This window comes from Littorina saxatilis, linkage group LG2 (assembly GCF_037325665.1).
Source record: "Littorina saxatilis isolate snail1 linkage group LG2, US_GU_Lsax_2.0, whole genome shotgun sequence".
In the NCBI taxonomy this organism is placed as follows: Eukaryota; Metazoa; Mollusca; class Gastropoda; order Littorinimorpha; family Littorinidae; genus Littorina; species Littorina saxatilis.
In genome coordinates, this window is record NC_090246.1 from 4,406,511 (window position 1) to 4,430,390 (window position 23,880).

The following is a 23,880-nucleotide window of genomic DNA, read 5'->3' on the forward strand; positions in this document are numbered from 1 at the left end:
CTATCTCTTTTTCTATCCCTCCCTACCTCTCTCTATTTCACTCCCTCCATCATTCTCTCTATCCCTCCTTCCCTTTTGCTCTCCTCCTCCCTCTCTTCCGCCACCCCCCTCTCTCTATCTCCCTAACTCTCTCTCTATATATATATCACAGCTTCCCTGCCTCCTTTTCTCCCTCCCTCCCTACCGCCAACAATCGACTTTTCTCTACCTCTCTCCTTCCCTCTCTCTCCCTCCCCTCTGTCCCTCCATCTCACTCTCTTTCTCTCCCTCCCCCCTCTCTCCCTCCCACTCTATCTCCCTCCCACCTCTCTCACTCCCTCCCTCCTCTCTCTCTCCCTCCCTTCATCCCACTATTTCTCTCCCTCCCTCCCCTCTCTTCTCTCTCTCCCTCACTCCATCCCTACCACACTCCTCCCCCCCTTTCTTCTCCCCCTCTCTCCCTCCCCTCTCTACGCTCTCCCTCCCCTCTCTCACTCTCCCCCTCCTCTCTCTTTCCCTCCATCCCACTATTTCTTTCCCTCCCTCCCTCTCTCTCCCTCTTCTTCCCTCCTTCCCTCAATCCCACTAAGTCTCTACCCCCTCTCTCTCTCCCTCCCTCTCTCCCCCTCTCACTCATTCCCTCAATCCATCCTTTCCCCCCCTCCCTCCCTTTCTCTCCCTCAGTCCATTCCTATATCTCTCTCTTCCTCCCCATTTATCTCTCCCTCCATAGCTCTCTCTCTCCCCCCCCCCCCTCCCTTTCTCTCCCTCAGTCCATTCCTATATCTCTCTCTTCCTCCTTCCCTCTCTTTCTCCCTATCTCCACCCCTCCTTCCATATCTCTATCTCCCTCCCTACCTTTATTTCTCTCTCTCCCTCCATCCATCCCTCCCGCTCGGGTTTTAAACGTAAATTAATGCTATGTATCTTATTATTTCAGTGGGTTGATGTAGATAATCATCACTGTTGAGACATTTTATCAAACAGTAAAAGTCGTTTTTCTCGGAAGTAGCTTCAGTGGACTTACTCGGTTTTGTCAACACACAGCAGATATATCCAGCTGTTTCACCTTTGGGTCGACGTACTAGTAAATGTAAACGTAACGTTTTGTTTTGTCAACACACGGCAGATATATCCGGCTGTTTCACCTTTGGGTCGACGTACTAGTAAATGTAAATGTAACGTTTTGTTTTGTCAATAATACATGTTCCAATAACCTATCATCCTTGTTTTTTGATTCCTCTTGAATATTTCAGAATATCAGCATTTTTTGAAAACTTGATCCATTCTCAAACAGACTTTGAACGTTAAAGAGCATGCAGACTATCAAGAACTTGCATCAACCATGGTACTAAGCAGACATTTTGAATGCAATTAATCCAGTGAATACAATTCTGCATTCCACCTGTAGGCAGACCCCGACAACCATGGACTTACAAGAACCGAGTAAGATACAGGTCCATGCCAACAACCAATCTTACAGTTTTGCTGGTACACATTCAGACCTGCATGCTTCTGATGTGAAATGAACATTGACCAAATATAATTCTGGTCAAGATGCGTTGGCCTGAGGTACCGTGTAATTGTGAATGCTGCTCATGCAAAGCCAACGCTGTAGAGTTACCTATAGTGTATTCATTTTACAAACAGCTGATGACATTTGGCACTGTAGAGTTACCTATAGTGTATTCATTCTACAAACAGCTAATGACATTTGGCACTGTAGAGTTACCTATATTGTATTCATTTTACAAACAGCTAATGACATTTGGCACTGTAGAGTTACCTATAGTGTATTCATTTTACAAACAGCTAATGACATTCGGCACTGTAGAGTTACCTATAGTGTATTCATTTTACAAACAGCTAATGACATTTGGCACTGTAGAGTTACCTATAGTGTATTCATTCTACAAACAGCTAATGACATTTGGCACTGTAGAGTTACCTATATTGTATTCATTTCACAAACAGCTAATGACATTTGGCACTGTAGAGTTACCTATAGTGTATTCATTTCACAAACAGCTAATGACATTTGGCACTGTAGAGTTACCTATATTGTATTCATTTCACAAACACCTGATGACATTTGGCACTGTAGAGTTACCTATATTATATTCATTTCAAAAACACCTGATGACATTTGGCACTGTAGAGTTACCTATATTGTATTCATTTCACAAACAGCTGATGACATTTGGCACTGTAGAGTTACCTATATTGTATTCATTTCACAAACAGCTAATGACATTTGGCACTGTAGAGTTACCTATATTGTATTCATTTCACAAACAGCTAATGACATTTGGCACTGTAGAGTTACCTATATTGTATTCAATTCACAAACAGCTAATGACATTTGGCACTGTAGAGTTACCTATAGTGTATTCATTTCACAAACAGCTAATGACATTTGGCACTGTAGAGTTACCTTAATATTGTATTCATTTCACAAACAGCTAATGACATTTGGCACTGTATAGTTACCTATATTGTATTCATTTCACAAACAGCTAATGACATTTGGCACTGTAGAGTTACCTATATTGTATTCATTTCACAAACAGCTAATGACATTTGGCACTGTAGAGTTACCTATAGTGTATTCATTTCACAAACACCTGATGACATTTGGCACTGTAGAGTTACCTATATTGTATTCATTTCACAAACAGCTGATGACATTTGGCACTGTAGAGTTACCTATATTGTATTCATTTCACAAACAGCTAATGACATTTGGCACTGTAGAGTTACCTATATTGTATTCATTTCACAAACAGCTGATGACATTTGGCACTGTAGAGTTACCTATATTATATTCATTTCACAAACACCTGATGACATTTGGCACTGTAGAGTTACCTATATTGTATTCATTTCACAAACACCTGATGACATTTGGCACTGTAGAGTTACCTATAGTGTATTCATTTCACAAACAGCTAATGACATTTGGCACTGTAGAGTTACCTATAGTGTATTCATTTCACAAACACCTGATTACATTTGGCACTGTAGAGTTACCTATATTGTATTCATTTCACAAACAGCTGATGACATTTGGCACTGTAGAGTTACCTATATTGTATTCATTTCACAAACAGCTAATGACATTTGGCACTGTAGAGTTACCTATATTGTATTCATTTCACAAACAGCTGATGACATTTGGCACTGTAGAGTTACCTATATTATATTCATTTCACAAACACCTGATGACATTTGGCACTGTAGAGTTACCTATAGTGTATTCATTTCACAAACAGCTGATGACATTTGGCACAGTAGAGTTACCTATATTGTATTCATTTCACAAACACCTGATGACATTTGGCACTGTAGAGTTACCTATAGTGTATTCATTTCACAAACAGCTAATGACATTTGGCACTGTAGAGTTACCTATAGTGTATTCATTTCACAAACAGCAAATGACATTTGGCACTGTAGAGTTACCTATAGTGTATTCATTTTACAAACAGCTGATGACATTTGGCACTGTAGAGTTACCTATAGTGTATTCATTTCCCTTTTCTAACAAAAATATGCTCATCGGATCTTACGATGATTTCTTCTTCTCTTCTATATTGTGGTCTTTTTAATTTTTTTCGAATTTGAAAAACATTTTTTTTATTCTGGTTGCATTTAGCATCTAACAAAATTAGTTTGTATTATTATTTCTTTCCATTTGTATGTTTCTTTAGTGAATATTATATGTCTGGTATTTGTTGAAGGACAAAGCAACATGTGCCTTAAACCTTTATCCTTTAAAAAAAAGTTTGTTCGTTCATTCACGATTGCAGCTGCCTTGAGCACTTATCTTCGCTGATCAGCGGCCATGCATGCTTGCCTCATTGTTTCCAAGACACGCAACTCCTACACAGCATATTATCAAAGCAATAGTTACTTCCCGAATTCATCTATAATAAAGATACACGCAAATAGAAAAACAAGCTGCTGTATGGGTTACTTTGCCCTCAGGCCTTTTTTGCAAAGGATATCATGCAGCAAGTACATTTATCTTAAGCCCGCTACTAACTACAGCGGAACCACGCAGAACAAGTTCGGCGACGTCATCAAATCAGGGGATTCCCCTATTTTTTGGTTGCAGCTGTAACCTTCGCGGTTCGCCGATACAATCCTGCAAACATTCGGCGCGTCATCGGCGAACTGACTTTTCATTGGTTGAATATTTTTGTATCTTCATCCTTGAAAAGTGACAATACTGACGCCTATAATGCTGTCAACTGATCACGAGTCTTCTCACGTGATATTTCTTGATCATATGACCGGTATCGCCGATACATTTCGCCGCTAGTTAGTACACCGAACCAGGCACGGTGTAACGTTCGCCGACCTAGTTCGGCTTGGTTGGGCTTGGTTGGGCTTGGTTGGGCTTGGTTCGGCTGTAGTTAGAAGCAGGCTTTACCCATTGTTCTTGAAGGAAGTCTTGAGTTTTATTTGAAAAAAGTTTACTTCAACAGGTACATTGTCATATATTAGCAAGCAGTGTTTTTATCAATGAGAAAAGGCAATGTCAGAAAGAAAATGTTGGGTTAGACTTGTGCAGGTTAATTAATACCATTCATTGAAAAGTTAAAGTCAAGACACCTGCATGAAGCCAACACAAAAATGTGCTGCCTGCCTGCAAACTTTTGTCCTCTTTCCCCTGCACCTTACATATTCTCCTCATGTTAGCAGTCAATATCTGATTTATTCAGCAGAAAAAGCAAACCACCAGTATATTAGCAAACATGACTGTTTCTCCCCTTTTGCTGTGGATGTTGAGAGACATATTTCCTGAAAGCAGTACCCTCTTTGTATGCTCCAAAACTCAAAGTGTAAAAATGTGATGTGAAAAATCAAAACACAGTATGTTTAGAGAAAAAAGTAACAGAATCCAAAATAAAAAAAAATACATTGATAAAAATAAAACAAAAATCAAAACAGCAACTAGTTTCCCATTATTTCAGGAGCTGGGCAGGTTAAAAGCAGCACTAAGCTAGCAAGGCTAGGGGGAAAGCTAGCTAGCAAGGCTAGGGGGAAAGCTAGCTAGCAAGGCTAGGGGGAAACAAGAGGTATGCAGGTGTAAGACAAGGCACAGCAAAGCACGGCTAGCCAGGCCAATTACACAGGAGGGAGATGCAGGGTTTAGCATTAAGGCATTTAGAAATTAAGGCATTCATTCACTAAGGCATTTAGGCACAGCAGGGTTTAGCATCAAGGCATTAAGTCACAAAGGCATTTAGAAATTAAGGCATTCATTCAATATGGCATTTAGGCACAGCAAAGCACGGACTAGCCAGACCAAGACTGGAGGGAGATGCAGGGTTCAGAATTCTGGCACAGCAAGGCAACAGAAATCAAGCCAAGGCAAAGAGAAGGGAGGCGGGGCTACAATACCTCTGGCCGAGGGGACCAGGTTCGAACCCCCAAACCCTCCCGGTGACCCAGTGCCGGCAGCGGACAGGGGCGGACTTTTGACCCCCAGCTGCTGGGCAGCGGAAAGGCCCGTGGTGTAGGGGGAGCTGCGTTTAGGGTGGGGCAGGGTGGCCGACCCCCGCACCCCTCCGTGGCCACCCCGGGTGGGAGGGGCCGGGGCGCTGATTGCCGACCCCTTGGGAGTCCTGGGGGTGGGAGTGGACCCTCCCTTGTCAGGTTGGGGCTGCCTAGCGGAGTGCGGGGTGCGGGGGAGGGTGTTGCTGGAGGGGGGCGGGGCGAGGGAGGAGAGAGGCAGCGGAGGGATGGGCGGCTCCGTGGCTAGAACACCAGGAGGATAGCATGCTCAACATCAGCAACCAAACTCAACTCAAAGCCACCCACAACTTCACCAAAATACACTCTGGCAAAACAAAAATCAGTTGTAGCTTTAAACTTAACATAAAGTGCTTAAAGAAAACTTAAAAGCAACAACTTCACCAATTTCTACTTCTTCAAAAATCAGTTTTTAACTTTTGAACTTAAAAATAATGCACACAACTTGAAACGAAAACAACTCCATCAAAATCCACTCAAACAAAACATTAGTTTTTGGTCTTAAACTTAAAGAAAGCGCTTGAACATAACTTTAAAAGCAACCACTGAGGTTCAAGTGTTGTAAATCTTAACAGGAAACCGATGCTTCAAATCAGGATGCAAAATTGGGTGCAAATGGCAAATGCTAAAATCTTAGCAAAACTGCAAAATTAATCTTGGCCAAACCAAACTGAGAAACATATGCGATTTTTTCAAGCAGAAAAACAGACAGGATTCATTCAAAGAGTAGAGGGGTATATCCGAGAAAAGATTACACAGGGAAAGGTTTATGGGATAGTCTGTGAGTAATCTGATATGAAAGAAATTGCATCTGGTGAATCTTACGGTAAAGTATATATGCGAAGAATACATATCTCAGTCAGACTGTAAATGCAACTGGTGACTTGTACTACATGTAGTGGCAAGTGAAGTATAGTCAAAGCATTGTACCATGACGGCATCGACTAAATAAAAACACGTACAATCTTACACACATTTAACAACACGGTGCCAGTGGACAACAAAATAAGAGAAACAGAAAAGATGATGAAACGTTCACAAAACAACATGTGCACAAACCACAGGAACTTTTATCAAACGCTGTTTGATCATTATTTACTCCTTCATCCTTGCTGTACCTTACTACTACTATTCACTACAGCAGTACCTGCCATGTGTGGACCCTCCCATGATAGGACACCTCCCTTAAAAGGACACCTCCCTTAAAAGGACACCTTCTCTTGTCCCTTTTTTTATTATCTCTACCAAAGTATACCTGTCATGAGAGGACACCTGCAATGTGGGGACACTGTGGGCTGGGCCTAAGGGCGTCCTTTCATCACAGGTACCACTGTAGTACAGTAAGAATGAAGGAGTAAATAATGATCGAACGGCGCTTTGATAAAAGTTCCTGTGGCACAAACAAAATCAAAACAACAAACACAAAGGCCTTCATGCAAAGTGGGTTGTAGTACTGATCCTATCAAGTATGCTTGTTCGCACTCAATGTTGTTTATTCTTTGATTTCAAGTTTTAGCTTCATGCAAACTGGAAGATGACATGGAGATCACCTAACGCTGATTATTGCGGAGCCTCTCGTTATTTTTCACACACGTGAAACGAAGGATGATCTGCTTTTTATACCGAGGCCCAAAGAAAACAGACCTCTATTTCAGACCAACGGAACACACTGTGATATTTCAGTCTGTGCCATCAGTCTGAAATAGAGATACAGTAGAACCCCCTTTCAAGGCTACCTGATTTCAGTCTCCTGCTTTGTCATATTTTTGTTGATGACATCTGCTGATTTACCTTGTTTTCGGACTGATTATCTCACCGGCATCTTGCATGCGAGATTCATCGACGATTTAGAGATAAGTTCAATATTGTACCATAAGTGTCTGTCTGTCTGTACCACAAGTGTTTGTCTGTCTGTACCACAAGTGTCTGTCTGTCTGTACCACAAGTGTTTGTCTGTCTGTACCACAAGTGTTTGTCTGTCTGTACCACAAGTGTTTGTCTGTCTGTACCACAAGTGTTTGTCTGTCTGTACCACAAGTGTTTGTCTGTCTGTACCACAAGTGTTTGTCTGTCTGTACCACAAGTGTCTGTCTGTCTGTACCACAAGTGTCTGTCTGTCTGTACCACAAGTGTTTGTCTGTCTGTACCACAAGTGTCTGTCTGTCTGTACCACAAGTGTCTGTCTGTCTGTACCACAAGTGTCTGTCTGTCTGTACCACAAGTGTCTGTCTGTCTGTACCACAAGTGTTTGTCTGTCTGTACCACAAGTGTTTGTCTGTCTGTACCACAAGTGTTTGTCTGCCTACTTCAAAGACCAGTGGGTGGACGTACAAGGACTAGTAAATGTAACGTTTGGTTTTGTCAATAATTAAACGTTCTAATAACCTTTAATTCTTGTTTTTTGATTGTGTATATCTCATTTCCATGGAAACTGGGTGGCCTTCAAAGAGAGGATTCCCTGTACCTGGACTGGGTGGCCTTCAAAGAGAGGATTCCCTGTACCTCCATTGTAAGACTTTCTCTTTATTAAACCTGATATTTTTTTCAGAATTTTGGGTGCACAATCATAAAAAAAAGTGGACCGATGGCCACGAAACCATCCCAGGTGAAGAAGATCCCAATTCCTCTCCAACCTTTACCTTCCTCTACGTCAGCGCCGTACCACACAGAGCCCGTGGAGACGCAGTACACACCCCCGTAGTCCCCGCCGCTGCTGTGCTCAGAGTCAGACGACTTGCTGTGGCGATGCTGCTGTGTGCGTGGCTGAGGTCGCGGCTGACGCAGCGAGGGTCGCGGGGAAACTGGTGGCGGGCGTGATGGTTCTGGAGGCACAACACGAACACTGTGCTGCTGTGAGGAGTTGCCTTGACTATTACGGCGAGCTCTGTCTGTTGGAGCTGTGTGAACGTCTGCTGTGTCTCTGAAGGACTGGTTCTGGTAGGTTGTAGGTGTTACCGTTCTCTCACTGTCTTTGCCCTGTATGCGACCAGCAGCTGGCTGGGACCGAGGTCGTGTGCCGGGGGTTTCTGCTGGCACGGTCTTCATCCCTGCGCCTGTTGTTTCCGGAGGCTGAGACCTTGGTCGTCTGACAGGCGCCTGTGGCTGAGTTCCATAGTCTGGCGGTCTGGGCCTCTCGCTGGACCTGCTCTCTCTGCTGACAACACTCCTCTGGCTGCTGCTGCTGGTAGACTGGAAGCTGGGTGACCTCTGTGGCTGGCTGTAGGGGGGAGGGTCTGTGGTGAACCTTGCTGCTGACTGAACGCTGGGTGTCGCGATAGGCTGGCGGTACGGGGGCAGGTCTGCGGTGTACCTTGCGGCCCCAGCTCTCTGACTCTGCTGCAGCTTGACGTCGTCTGTCTGTGGGTAGGTGCTGGTGAAGGCCGTCTGCTCGTTGACGTACTGGTGAGTCAAGCTCCTCCTGTCCTCCGCGCCGATTCCACCCGGTGCTGGCACCGTCCTTGACACTCTGCTGTCTGTGTTCACTGCATACCGTTCCCCTGCTGATGTGGTTGGAGTTCTGTGCCTGACAGACGCCCCACTGCCGCCCTGCTGCCACTCCGAGCCGATCTGGTCAAAGTACTGGAGGGTCATGTGACTGACGTGGGACGGTCGATGATTCCTCTTCCTGGGGACGTCCAGCTTCCTGCCTGTGGCCGTTGCCGACACCTCCTTCAGGATGTCCTCGGGGGGCAGGTAGGGGTCGTACCTGACCCGACCTTCGTACTGCACCCACGCCTTCATGGCCTCGCCCCGGGGGCTGTCGTCAGCCGGCTCAATCCCCCTGCCCACGACGGGCGCTTGGTAGTCATAGCGATGGCGTATGTCGGCTATATCTCCCGACACTGTGCTCGGCACTACTGAGGGCTTAGCCGTGTCGTGGTCTGTGAGAGAGTTAAGATCGGTCTGAGACTTGGCCGACCGCGGTCTGTGTGGCTCCTCACTGCTGTCAGTGGACAGACTGGGCTCCGACCGTGACTTGCTGACTTTCTGCCGCCGCTCGAAGATGTCCCTCAGCTGGGACACGGATGTTCCAGAACTCTCCATGTCGTCCTGAGCGCTGTCCTCCTCATCGGTCTCCTTGACGATGAAGGTGTCAGTGCTGCTGATGGAGGAGTTGTTGGTGTCCGGGGGGAACGGTCGCACTTCACGCGTGGGGCTCCAGCTCTTCTCCACGCCCCGGTAGATGTCCGCCACCGCCGTCCACTTGCGCAGCTGACCGTAGTTCTTCTCCGCCTTGTGCTGGTCACTGTCAGCCTCAGGGCTCATGGCTGACGCAGCGCCTCCACTCTCCGCTCCTTGCAAGTACCCTGATCTTGGGGCTCCCCTGTTCAATGACGGAGCATTCACAAACACAATCTCAGCCCTTTTGACATCTCTGTCTTGTGTCCCCCTCTCTCTTCTGTCCTGGCCGTACGGCTGGTGTGACACCCCTGAGATTCTCAACAAGTCTGTGCTGACTGTGTCAGGTTGTTGTGTGACACTGTGGTCACCAAACCTCTGCCCACTGCCCCTGGCCCTCACAGAGAAGGACGGTCCTGACTGGGACTGTGTGGGACTGAAGACAAGAGCTGAGGCTTTCTTAGGGGGAACGGCTGGTGGGATCTTCTGTGCGGTGGGGGGGATGTTTTCATAGTCATCATCCCTGACTGCCGCTTTTCTGTAGGTAGGGACTGCCTTGGGAACTGAAGAATCATCTCTTCTTTCTTGACGAAATTTGTCAAATTGTCCCACGTTAGCTTGTGAATATGGAACACTTTTCTGACTGTTGTCAAATGTTCCCACGTTAGCATGTGAATATGGAACACTTTTCTGACTGTTGTCAAATGTTCCCACGTTAGCATGTGAATATGGAACACTTTTCTGACTGTTGTCAAATGTTCCCACGTTAGCATGTGAATATGGAACACTTTTCTGACTGTTCGGTGCTCTGCCAAGCTGAGATGTGATGGGCAAAGTCTCTCCAAGTCTGTGTGGTGGAAATTCATGCTCTCCAGCTGCAGGGGCTTTCTTTGCCCATGCCAGGTTGTCTGATGAGAACTCACTGTTAGCAGCCAGACTTCTCAAGTTGGTGACACGAAACACGGCACCCTTTCTCTCAGGGACTGCAGGTGTCACGTCAGAGTGGTGCAACGTATCTATGCTTTCAGCAGGAGGCTTTCTGTTCCACTTTGTTGAAGAGAAATTCTCTTCGGTGTTCCCTCGACCAAATTTATGGTGTTCTGCAAATGTTGGTTGTTGGGTTTGTGGATAGTCATACACTGTGGCGGTGTTGGATACTATATCCGAGGTGACAGGGTACTCGGGTGGAGGGTTGAACTTGTTCCAGTCGTGGTGCCTGTCCACCTGCACGATGTCAGGCATCTCAGAGTACTTCTGTTTCAAATGCCTCAGTTCACATTCTGCCAGGTCCAAGCTGTCCCCCAGGTTACCATCATAATCGGTAGATATTCCTGATCTGGCACTGCTCCAGAGGTTGGAGTTGCATCGAGGTAAGCCTGAATCCTCTCTACTTCTTGGTCCTCCTCTGAGATTTTGCTGGTTTGGGCTGTCACCACTATCTTTGTCAATGGCTGGACTGTAGCCACTATCTTTGTCAATGGCTGGACTGTAGCCACTATCTTTCTGAATGGCTGGACTGTAGCCACTATCTTTCTGAATGGCTGGACTGTGGCCAGTATCTTTCTGAATGGCTGGACTGTGGCCAGTATCTTTCTGAATGGCTGGACTGTGGCCAGTATCTTTGTGAATGGCTGGACTGTGGCCAGTATCTTTCTGAATGGCTGGACTGTGGCCAGTATCTTTCTGAATGGCTGGACTGTGGCCAGTATCTTTCTGAATGGCTGGACTGTGGCCAGTATCTTTCTGAATGGCTGGACTGCAGCCCCTATCTTTCTGAATGGCTGGACTGTGGCCAGTATCTTTCTGGATGGCTGCAGGAGTGTATGGAACTGGCTGTTCTGGGACAGACGTTGAGTCTTTTGTCTTTCTTGTTCCAACTTCAGCAGGAGTATACCTATGTGAGCTGTAGCCTTTGTGCTGAACGGTTTCTGTGGAGTTAGGTCCAGATGTCTCCGGCACATGATCCCAGTCTTTTACCTTTCTAGGTCTCACTTCAATGGGACTGTAGTTGCGTGAGCTGTAGCCTGTGTCTGCACGCGGCATGCTTCCTGGGATGTTGGAACCAAATTTCTCCTTCACAGAATCTGAGTATTCTACATTTCGTCTTCTTTCTCCGATGGGACTGTATGTGTTGTTTGCACCAGATCTCTCTTGCACAAAATCTGAGTCTTTTACATTTCTTGTTCTTGCATCAGTGAAAGCAGACTTTTCCAGCCAGGAACCAGAGTCTTTCTGCTTTTCTGTTCTTGTTTCTGTAGGACTGTGCTTGTCTGTGCTGTCGGCAATGACTCTATGCTGAACGCTTGTTGTGGAATTTGGACCAGAAATGCAGTCTTTTCTTTCTCTCTCACTAGTTATTCCAGAGCTATCCTTGCCTGGGCTGTACTGCAAGTTCTTATTCTGAACATTTGCAGCAGTGGTAGGCTGAGGTTCATCTTGGCCCGAGTCTCTAGTCATCCATTTACTAGCAGGTTCAGGGATTGAAACGTCTCTTTCTCTCCTAGCAGAGTGGCTGGCGGCAGGTTCAGGGATTGAAACGACTCTTTCTCTCCTAGCAGAATGGCTGGCGGCAGGTTCAGGGATTGAAACGACTCTTTCTCTCCTAGCAGAGTGGCTAGCAGCAGGTTCAGGGATTGAAACGACTCTTTCTCTCCTAGCAGAATGGCTGGCGGCAGGTTCGGGGATTGAAACGACTCTTTCTCTCCTAGCAGAGTGGCTAGCAGCAGGTTCAGGAATTGAAACGTCTCTTTCTCTCCTAGCAGAATGGCTGGCGGCAGGTTCAGGGATTGAAACGTCTCTTTCTCTCCTAGCAGAGTGGCTGGCGGCAGGTTCAGGGGGTTGTGTCGTATCATCAACCCTCTCCACCTTCATGCCCTCAAACTTCACCTGCAGCCCTGAGCGGGCCTTAGCGGCCGAGTCCACAACGATCTCTGGGTCAGCGTCAAATCTTTCTCTCGTCTTCTTCACGATTCCCGGCTTTCCGAACATGTCGTTGGGCTCCTCTGTGCCAAAGAAGGATTCCTTTGAGGACTGCGAGCGGGGCAGTGTGGCGAGGGCGGGAGTCTTGAGGGCGGAGTGGGGGGCTGACAGCGACCGAATGTGGAGGTTGCTGGCCTCGACCTCCTCCCTCGTCATCTTCTTCATCTCCTCCACGTACACCTCGTACTCGTTACGCGGGGCGTCCATGTGTGTTCCGTGGATCGCTCGCTGGCGAGATTTTTTAGCTGCGTTATCCATGAGCTGCAAATAGGACAGTTCTTTGGGGTTGCTGCTTCCTGACATTTCTGTTGAATTGGACACCGACTCTGCTGGAGTAATTTCTTGCCCGTCTTGATCAGTGAATCGTGTTCTCTTCTGGCTTTTGTCAGTGTTTTCAAACTGATGTCTGGTGCTTTCTCTTGCTGGCCTGCCACTAAGGCTGAAGCCAGTTTCCTTTCCCTCTGAATCACGACGCCTTGAAGCCTCTTTTCCTGGTGCTCTAGAACTGTACAATGATTCTGAAGGACCATGGTCTTGGCAATCTCTTCTGCTAGGTCTGTGTTGATTAGATGAAGCTTCTGTATCTCTTTCGTCTCTGGAGGCTGTTCTCCCCTTTTTGCCTTGTGAACTCTGTGGTAAATCCTCATCGTGATGGCCAATGATGGGCCTGCCAAACTTGTCGTACAGAGCTCCGAACGACACAGCTCTCCTTAGCGGCTCCTCTTTCACTGGTGATGACGCCTGTGAACTAGGGCCTGTCTCTTCACCCACCCGCTCGGCATAATTTCTCAATCGGTCTCCAAAAGACAGCTGCTTTTTCTGCAAGCCAAAGTCTTTGTGCGGTGTCCACTGGAACTCCTGTGGCTTGTCAGGCTCGTGGAAGAACTCCTTGTTCCTCTTGGCCTCCCTCAGCTCAGAGTACAGCTCCTGCAGCTCCTCCTTTGACTGGAAGTCCTGCGCTGGAGGAAAACCTGAACCTCCCATCTCTCTCCACTTGGAGCCGTGCTCATGCAGTACCTCTGGGCTGGAGATCTGGTCCAGCTCCCCTATCCTCTCCAGAATGGCAAAGTGCTTCTGTAGCTTGAGGAACTTCTCTGACCGACCCGAGGAGTAGAGGATGCCTGCAGCGTAGGACTGGTAGGTGTGGGGGTCAAGCCTGGACGACTTCTCGCTGGTCACCGAGTCTTTGTAGGACGATGCCTTGAACATGTGCATGTCTGGTCGCTTCCAGTCAGCAGTAGAGGATGAGGCTTCCAAAACCCCACCCCCCTTGTCCCAGCTGCTCCCTGGCTGCCTGCTTTCTCCGTACATCTCACCCCCCTTGTCCCAGCTGCTCCCTGGCTGCCTGCTTTCTCGGTGCATGTCACCACCCTTGTCCCAGCTGTTCACTGGCTGCCTGCTTTCTCCGTACATCTCACCACCCTTGTCCCAGCTGTTCACTGGCTGCCTGCTTTCTCGGTGCATGTCACCCCCCTTGTCCCAGCTGTTCACTGGCTGCCTGCTTTCTCCGTACATCTCACCACCCTTGTCCCAGCTGCTCCCTGGCTGCCTGCTTTCTCTGTACACCTCCTCCTCCAAGTCTGCATCTCCTTCAAGGTCGTAGTCTTCGTCGTCTGAATACCGAAGGTCAAGCTGGGAGCTGAGGTCACCACAAGGAGACACGGAGCTTTTGATGACAGACCTGGTGATGACGGTGTGGTCAAACACTTCCCCTGTCCTCGGTGGACTGAATGCCCGCATCATGCCGCCACCACCACCACCACCACCAACTGAAGACTGTCCTGGGCGCTGAACGTTGGCATTTCTACTGTCTTCAAGCAGGTTCTGATGGTCCTGAGAGTAAGAGTACATGTCATTGTCCACCGTCCTCCCGTGTGAGGTACCGAAAGAGTCTTCAGGATCCGTAGCAGAGTCATAAGCTTGGTCTTGCGGTGTGTAGGGGTGTGTCCGAGTCTGACTACGATCTTTCACCGGCCTGCTCCTGAAGTCTGTCGTGCCTTCTTCGTGTTCATGGTAACGTTTGGATGGAGTCCTGCTATAGTCTGTTGCTGTCGTACTGAAGTCGTACACACTTGTGTGCCAGGTGGGCGGTCCCACAGAGCTATCCATTGCGAGAGCAAAATGCTGGTGGTTTTCACAAAACTGAAACGTTCCGCTCAACCCGGTGTGGACATGAGCGTCTGTACAATCCGATCTTTGTGTTGCTTGTGAAATCCTATACCTGAAATAAGAAATTACAAAATCTTAGTGAATCAAAAGTTATTAGGTGAATACAGAATCATGCACGCACAGAAAGGAGAAATAATTGATTGTGAAAAGAGCTGGCTACAGGGTTACAGTAAATACGTGAGCACGCACGCACTCCCTCTCTCTCCCTCTCTCACACACACACACACACACACACACACACACACACACACACACACTCACACACACACACACACACACCACACACACAACACACACACAACACACACACAATCTTCAAATACACACTTTCTCTCTCTCTCTCTCTCTCTCTCTCTCTCTCTCTCTCTCTCTCTCTCTCTCTCTCTCTCTTCATCATCCAGTCCTAATACATACTCATAATGACTTCATGATAAAATATCAACTTGTTTAAAGTTTTCCTGAAGACAACATGTGTGTGACACAATTACAGGAGATGATGCAGAACTGACGATAAATCAACTAAAGCCCACAACATCAAGGAGAAGACACCCACACGAGTACCTGAAGCTCTCTTGAAGATCTTTGCAAAGTTTAACGGTCTCACATATACTATTAGCAGCCTGCGCATTCTGTAACTTGGGAAAATCTTGAGTGACAAACAAACCAACAAACAAACATATGCATAAACATACAAACAAACTCACAAACGAAGGGGAAATTTCCACACTAAACTGACAGCATTTCACAGCATATATCCCAAATGTTCACAGTTAAAAAAAATATATATATAAAAAAAAAATTCTTTATCAATTTTTCAACTTCCAGACACATGCTGGTCAACTTAAATCCAGATCTTTCACAAGAACTTTCAGTTACCGATACAGAAGTGACGCACGTGAACACACAGCTAACCAAGCGACAGAGGCAACAGAGCGAGACTCAAAACAAAACATAACTCAAAGATAACTGAAAAGGGAGGTAAGCAAGCAAAGGAAGACAAAAGCGAGCTACTTACTGCAGCAGAGGGAGGTGAAAGTAACGGCATGGAGTGCTGCCACGGTCACGCAAACCCTGGATCCGAACCACGGCACCACCAGGACACCTGCCCCACCAAGCTCATTTCTCTCTCAAATCATTGGCCCCAAGCTCATTTCTCTCTCTAATCATTGGCCCAACCAAGCTCATTTCTCTCTCAAATCATTGGCCCCAAGCTCATTTCTCTCTCAAATCATTGGCCCCAAGCTCATTTCTCTCTCAAATCATTGGCCCCAAGCTCATTTCTCTCTCAAATCATTGGCCCCAAGCTCATTTCTCTCTCAAATCATTGGCCCCAAGCTCATTTCTCTCTCTAATCATTGGCCCAACCAAGCTCATTTCTCTCTCAAATCATTGGCCCAACCATTCTCTTTTCACATGTTTGAAACACTTCAGGTGTCATTGTGAATTAACATTTCTCTTTCACATGATTGTGGCATTTCACTTATAACTTTTAGTATTTCAGTTCCTACATAACTCAATGTTTCTCTTTCACACGATTGCAGCACTCCAATCTCTTACAGCTCTCAACATCCACAATCAGCTGTGCTGCAGTGTGCTATCACCAATTGTAACCGTCGTGAGGTCATTCAGTTTACGTTCCCCTTCTATCCTCACGTTGAATCCTCATCACTATCTCACGTAGGAAGTTCCTTCAAAACAGATCCTTCCTTCTCTAAAGATTAGTCCATTCAAGTTTGAACTGTTATCCTCACAGCCGGAGAACAGTTTCACATAATTCAACCTGCCTCTTACACTCAAACTCTCTTGAGAAGTGATAACAGCGCAGTGTGTCGAAGGAAATATCGCAGTCATGATCTAATCTGACACACAGGCCACTGCAGCAGGCTGATGAGAGCAATTAACACGGGCAATTTACACACTGCTGTTTCCATTGCCTGATGAGAGCAATTATCATGGGCAATTTACACACTGCTGTTTCCATTGCCTGATGAGAGCAATTAACACGGGCAATTTACACACGATTGTTTCCATTGCCTGTTGAGAGCAATCCAGACACTGCTGTTTCTGCAAAGTTGTGTTCTGTGTGTGTATAATCTACTGCACAGCACGTACTAATCAGTGCGAACACAAAACAATTTTGTCAATCGTCCGTGAACACAAAACAATTTTGTCAATCGTCCGCGAACACAAAACAATTTGTCCCAAACGGCCATCAAGACACTGTTTCCACTGCTTGGTGGGGTTTTGAGAGTGTAGCTGCTGCACAGCACGTACTAATTAATCAGTCCTACGTCAGCCAACACAAAACAACTTTACCAATTGTCAGCCAACACAAAACAACTTTGCCAATGAACAGACCATCGATACTGTGTGACTGTTTCCACTGACTGGTGGTGTTCTCAGAGTGTAGCTATTGCACAGCATGTAGCAATCGATGTACACAAAACAATTTCTGTCAATGGCAGGCCAACACATAGTCTCATCATGTATCTTGCTGGGAGATCATGTTCTGAGCAGCCTTGCTGGGGATTACACTCACATCAATACAGCCCTACACACAGTACAGTCCTAACACGTGTTGGTGAGTGCCTGCTGATAGACCTACAGGACCCAAGCACTATGATAAAGCAGGCTCCATGATAGGGGCCATTGTTTCTCCATCTATCTACATCCGGCCTGTGATCCTGATCGTCGTATGCACAGATCTATTCAAAATCATATACAGTTCAGCCTTATTGGTTATTGAACGCAGAAGAAGAATAAAAATATTGAGCGTTATGAGTATAGTTGAATGATAAAGTATGCTGTGTATGTTCTTCCAACACAACAGCCTCTCTTCTTTTCTTCAGATGTTTCAATATTTCAAGTAAAAGTTTACACTTACTATCTAAAATTCAGCCTTAAATTTACAATGAGAAATGTGTGCATAAACACAGTAAATCCTTAAGGTATGAACAACCCTTGTTTTGTATGATTCATTACTTATTAGCAATGAAATGTAAAATAATTACTAAAATTAGTCTGATATACAGACAAACAAAAATTCTAAATTCTAAGAAACATAACTATGTCAATATATTCATTTTGTTTTTGTCTTGCATTTAAGAGTTAGTTCAGTATCATTGAAATTAGGGCACTTTTTGCGTTGAAGCCTTCCAAATAAATAAGGAACCGAGACTTAGTGACAACCCACTTTGATGGAAGACACACACAGGAAAAACGAAGTGGATAAAACAAAGCCACTTGAATATGAAACGGAACAAAACAAAAAGTACTACAAAAACAATGCACACCACAAACTGAAACAGAATGAGATAGGTAATACAATAATCATCAATACTAACAGGTAGAGATGATTTTAAGAAGGCAGAAAGAAGGCAGAAAGGTCAACGCTGACTTCATTCTGCCTCCTTACAAATCAACAGTGTGCTGATGATACAGTTTCAGTCAAATCTCAATCATGAAAAAGTAAAGTGAGTATTTTACAAAACAAAATCTGTTTCCTTCTTAATACGGTGGCTTAACCAGCTTATCCATGTAAATCAAGATGAAACAAATGCAATCTTCAAAGGATAGATAAAAAATGTCTTGAAGGAAAAATTAAAAATGGATTAATGGCAGAATTCCGCTCCGATCAAGTCCAAACCCCCACGTTCCAATTCATGCAAAATGTGATTATGGGGAAAAAAAGCAAAACTCCATGATTGAAAAAGGACGTAGCAGCAACCATCGCTCACTGCAGGGAGGAAATCAAAGAAAACATCCAACAGAGAACAGCAAGTGAACCACGTAGCCAAGGGAGGTAAGGCCAGGGGAGGTAACTCACCACGCGGTTTGTCAGGGGCGGGTTTCTGCAGTCCCTTGGCGGGGATGTCGCCGCCAGACTGAACTTTCTTGTACTGTTCTCTGGGGTCAGCCCCGTCCCCTTCCTGTCGTTCGTCATGGCCGGAGGGGTGGCGCGCTCCTCCCACTGAGCTGTAAGACACACAGAGAGACAGACGTTAAAGTAAAATGCCTTTATGACTGAGGGAACATGAAGTTATGGCAAATATTTTTCACTCTAAAGGAGCATATCATTTGCAACGCCAAATGGTCCCTGTAGATTATAAATCAAAAACAAGATATTAAGATATAATATACAATTTCTGCTGTTTCAAAAAAACATTCAAACAAAGACATAATACACACACACAAAAATTCAAACTGCTTCTTGTGAAAATGACAGCAAGACACAGGTAAATACTAAAACACACACGTCAACAAAGTACCAAGAACACAACTTCTACAAAACAGAGTAGTGTTTAAACAATACATGCATAGTGTTGTCGTAAAACTATAACTGATGAGTAACTATATGTATCCATGAGAACACCAGCCGTACTCATCACACTTGATGTTTTTATCCCATTTTCCCCCATTATGTGTACGTGTAGGAAATGTCATATCACTGCGCGTACCTCTCTCTGGCGTTAGTATTTTGTTCAGTTTGAACCAAGTCAGTGCCACTTCTTGCTGTAATGTACCATCACAGATATTTTCTCTGTGCGTGTTCAAAGTGTGGAGAGCAAAGTGACGCATGTGTGCACAACATGAAAGCCAGCAGCCTGTGTCAGTGACAGCTGGTCATTATAAAACGCTTGCCATACCAGGGATCGTTAAAATGAGACGTGACAGCTGTGTGGATAATATGTACCTACAACTCTTAGTCATGCTGCACTTCCCAAGTTAAACATGCATGAATTTCATGTCCATCCAGAAACACTGCAACATATAGAGATATGACTCAGCTTTCAAGTCATAGAACTTCAGAAATGAACAGAATTTAATATGTGAGATCAATTCACAACTAGACCGTAAGCTCAACAGCTGGATAGGCTTTACACGGCCGTAAAACAGAGTTGAGTCATTTTTAATGATATATCCAGCCAATGCTGACTAATGACGAAAAAAAATGAACACAGGTAAGCTCTAACAAAAGGAACCAATTAATGTATGTGCTGATTCACAATCACAGAGAATTATTTCTACCTTATTTCTACTAGCATCAAGCCATCTGGTGACTTATTAACCAAGCTCATCCAATTAACTCATTAAAGCATAAATGGTGGTGGCTCCAATTTTGCCTAATTACTTCAGATTTGTTGAGAAGGGGCAGAACATTGTGAAAACTATTGCCATGTTCAGAAGGGGCAGAACATTGTGAAAACTATTGCCATGTTGAGAAGGGGCAGAACATTGTGAAAACTATTGCCATGTTGAGAAGGGGCAGAACATTGTGAAAACTATTGCCATGTTGAGAAGGGGCAGAACATTGTGAAAACTATTGCCATGTTGAGAAGGGGCAGAACATTGTGAAAACTATTGCCATGTTGAGAAGGGGCAGAACATTGTGAAAACTATTGCCATGTTGAGAAGGGGCAGAACATTGTGAAAACTATTGCCATGTTGAGAAGGGGCAGAACATTGTGAAAACTATTGCCATGTTGAGAAGGGGCAGAACATTGTGAAAACTATTGCCATGTTGAGAAGGGGCAGAACATTGTGAAAACTATTGCCATGTTGAGAAGGGGCAGAACATTGTGAAAACTATTGCCATGTTGAGAAGGGGCAGAACATTGTGAAAACTATTGCCATGTTGAGAAGGGGCAGAACATTGTGAAAACTATTGCCATGTTGAGAAGGGGCAGAACATTGTGAAAACTATTGCCATGTTGAGAAGGGGCAGAACATTGTGAAAACTATTGCCATGTTGAGAAGGGGCAGAACATTGTGAAAACTATTGCCATGTTGAGAAGGGGCAGAACATTGTGAAAACTATTGCCATGTTGAGAAGGGGCAGAACATTGTGAAAACTATTGCCATGTTGAGAAGGGGCAGAACATTGTGAAAACTATTGCCATGTTGAGAAGGGGCAGAACATTGTGAAAACTATTGCCATGTTGAGAAGGGGCAGAACATTGTGAAAACTATTGCCATGTTGAGAAGGGGCAGAACATTGTGAAAACTATTGCCATGTTGAGAAGGGGCAGAACATTGTGAAAACTATTGCCATGTTGAGAAGGGGCAGAACATTGTGAAAACTATTGCCATGTTGAGAAGGGGCAGAACATTGTGAAAACTATTGCCATGTTGAGAAGGGGCAGAACATTGTGAAAACTATTGCCATGTTGAGAAGGGGCAGAACATTGTGAAAACTATTGCCATGTTGAGAAGGGGCAGAACATTGTGAAAACTATTGCCATGTTGAGAAGGGGCAGAACATTGTGAAAACTATTGCCATGTTGAGAAGGGGCAGAACATTGTGAAAACTATTGCCATGTTGAGAAGGGGCAGAACATTGTGAAAACTATTGCCATGTTGAGAAGGGGCAGAACATTGTGAAAACTATTGCCATGTTGAGAAGGGGCAGAACATTGTGAAAACTATTGCCATGTTGAGAAGGGGCAGAACATTGTGAAAACTATTGCCATGTTGAGAAGGGGCAGAACATTGTGAAAACTATTGCCATGTTGAGAAGGGGCAGAACATTGTGAAAACTATTGCCATGTTGAGAAGGGGCAGAACATTGTGAAAACTATTGCCATGTTGAGAAGGGGCAGAACATTGTGAAAACTATTGCCATGTTGAGAAGGGGCAGAACATTGTGAAAACTATTGCCATGTTGAGAAGGGGCAGAACATTGTGAAAACTATTGCCATGTTGAGAAGGGGCAGAACATTGTGAAAACTATTGCCATGTTGAGAAGGGGCAGAACATTGTGAAAACTATTGCCATGTTGAGAAGGGGCAGAACATTGTGAAAACTATTGCCATGTTGAGAAGGGGCAGAACATTGTGAAAACTATTGCCATGTTGAGAAGGGGCAGAACATTGTGAAAACTATTGCCATGTTGAGAAGGGGCAGAACATTGTGAAAACTATTGCCATGTTGAGAAGGGGCAGAACATTGTGAAAACTATTGCCATGTTGAGAAGGGGCAGAACATTGTGAAAACTATTGCCATGTTGAGAAGGGGCAGAACATTGTGAAAACTATTGCCATGTTGAGAAGGGGCAGAACATTGTGAAAACTATTGCCATGTTGAGAAGGGGCAGAACATTGTGAAAACTATTGCCATGTTGAGAAGGGGCAGAACATTGTGAAAACTATTGCCATGTTGAGAAGGGGCAGAACATTGTGAAAACTATTGCCATGTTGAGAAGGGGCAGAACATTGTGAAAACTATTGCCATGTTGAGAAGGGGCAGAACATTGTGAAAACTATTGCCATGTTGAGAAGGGGCAGAACATTGTGAAAACTATTGCCATGTTGAGAAGGGGCAGAACATTGTGAAAACTATTGCCATGTTGAGAAGGGGCAGAACATTGTGAAAACTATTGCCATGTTGAGAAGGGGCAGAACATTGTGAAAACTATTGCCATGTTGAGAAGGGGCAGAACATTGTGAAAACTATTGCCATGTTGAGAAGGGGCAGAACATTGTGAAAACTATTGCCATGTTGAGAAGGGGCAGAACATTGTGAAAACTATTGCCATGTTGAGAAGGGGCAGAACATTGTGAAAACTATTGCCATGTTGAGAAGGGGCAGAACATTGTGAAAACTATTGCCAACAACAACAATGAAGAAAACAAAGAACCACACGGACACTTCTTTGTTCTCAAGAAATCATTGAACGCTATTTTGTCAAGAATATATTTATATATATATTATCTTATGTTATAACCTATAGTACATAGATTGTAGTGCTCTGACCTCTGTATACATAAACTCTTTGGCGTGCATAAATACCAAGGTACAAGCGAAAGATGAAACTGCTAGGATATCCCTTATCTATGTCCTGTCCACAGGAACGTTCATCAAAAGCTAAAGGCCCAACAATGCTCAACTCCAGGCTATATGATTCCACAGCTCTATGACACAATGGCAAACTCACAATGAAACCATGATACAAAGTCTCTCAGCAGGACATTCTCCCCTTCTGGTATCGCTACTCTTACACCAGATGTCTTCAACAGGTGAGCCCCTCCACCTTTGACTAATTCCTTCCCAGTAAGGTAACTCAATCTGTATTTCACTATATCATTTGTAAAGCAAAGGAATGTGTGGAGGGGGACCCACTTATGTGGTCACTGATCTCATTCCACCCAGCCTATTTCTTTTAACACTTTACTAACAAAATGGTGTCATTTACCGGGACAAAAATGATCCAAAAACTTGATCGTGTGTACGATTGAACATGGGTTCGTTCGTGTGTGTGTGAGTTAGTGTTAGTGTTAGTGTTAGTGTGTGTGTGTGTGTGCGTGTGCACTTTTTAAAATAAACACTGCAGATAACCAATAACAAAATATAATTTCAAGAAAACAAACACTCTGCGTGGCAAGGTGGGCATTAAACTGAAATCCTTCTGTGCACTCGTCACTGGCACAGTTGACTGCATTCCATCATGCAAGGCGAAGCCAAGTCGCTCATAACACCTTTCTCACCTGTCTTGGCCACAAAGTCACACCTGGGGGGGGGGGGGGAGGAGGGGGGGGGGGGAGGAGGGGGGGGGAGGAGGGGGGGGGGGAGGAGGGGGGGGGTTGCCAACACCATGGGGGAGGTAATGCCTGGGCTAAATCTCCCCAGGTAACTTTCCAACTTTCACACCAGGGGGACGAAACACAGCCTACCAGGCAAGGTCGGATTACAACAAGAAAAAATGTTGTTCAGGATGGGATGACAAGGATGACAAGAAAAAACAAACCAGGGATCTGTGTCACAACTTCTGTAAGAACTTGAACAAGTCTATCTGGTGGTACATTTATTAATGAGAAACTGACGATGTCAGTACCCTAACCCCCCTCCCCCTTCCACCAAGTACGCTATTCTAGATGGTATCTGCACAGGCATCTTCCTCCATTCAAAAGAGAGAGACATAGATACAGATTGAGTGGGGGCGAGATAGACAGGGAGAGCGACACAACGGGAGAGATGGGGAGATAAGGAGAGATAAGGAGAGAGAGAGAGAGATAAGGAGAGAGAGAGAGAGATAAGGAGAGAGAGAGAGATAAGGGGAGAGAGGGAGAGGGAGAGGGAGAGAGAGGGAGCGAGGGA

General features: G+C 45.1%; 1 protein-coding gene across 1 annotated transcript in view; it reads right to left on the reverse strand.

The window, feature by feature from the left end:
• Nucleotides 1–18,747, reverse strand: part of LOC138958049 (uncharacterized) — a 39,548-nt gene extending 20,801 nt beyond the window's left edge. The window contains exons 1-2 of the mRNA XM_070329100.1: nucleotides 18,614–18,747; nucleotides 8,160–14,839 (exon numbers count right to left, since the gene is read on the reverse strand). Coding sequence (XP_070185201.1) covers nucleotides 8,160–14,727 — 6,568 coding nt within the window. The 5' untranslated portion in view covers nucleotides 14,728–14,839; nucleotides 18,614–18,747. The remainder of the gene's footprint in view (nucleotides 1–8,159; nucleotides 14,840–18,613) is intronic.
• Between the last annotated feature and the right edge of the window lie 5,133 nt (nucleotides 18,748–23,880).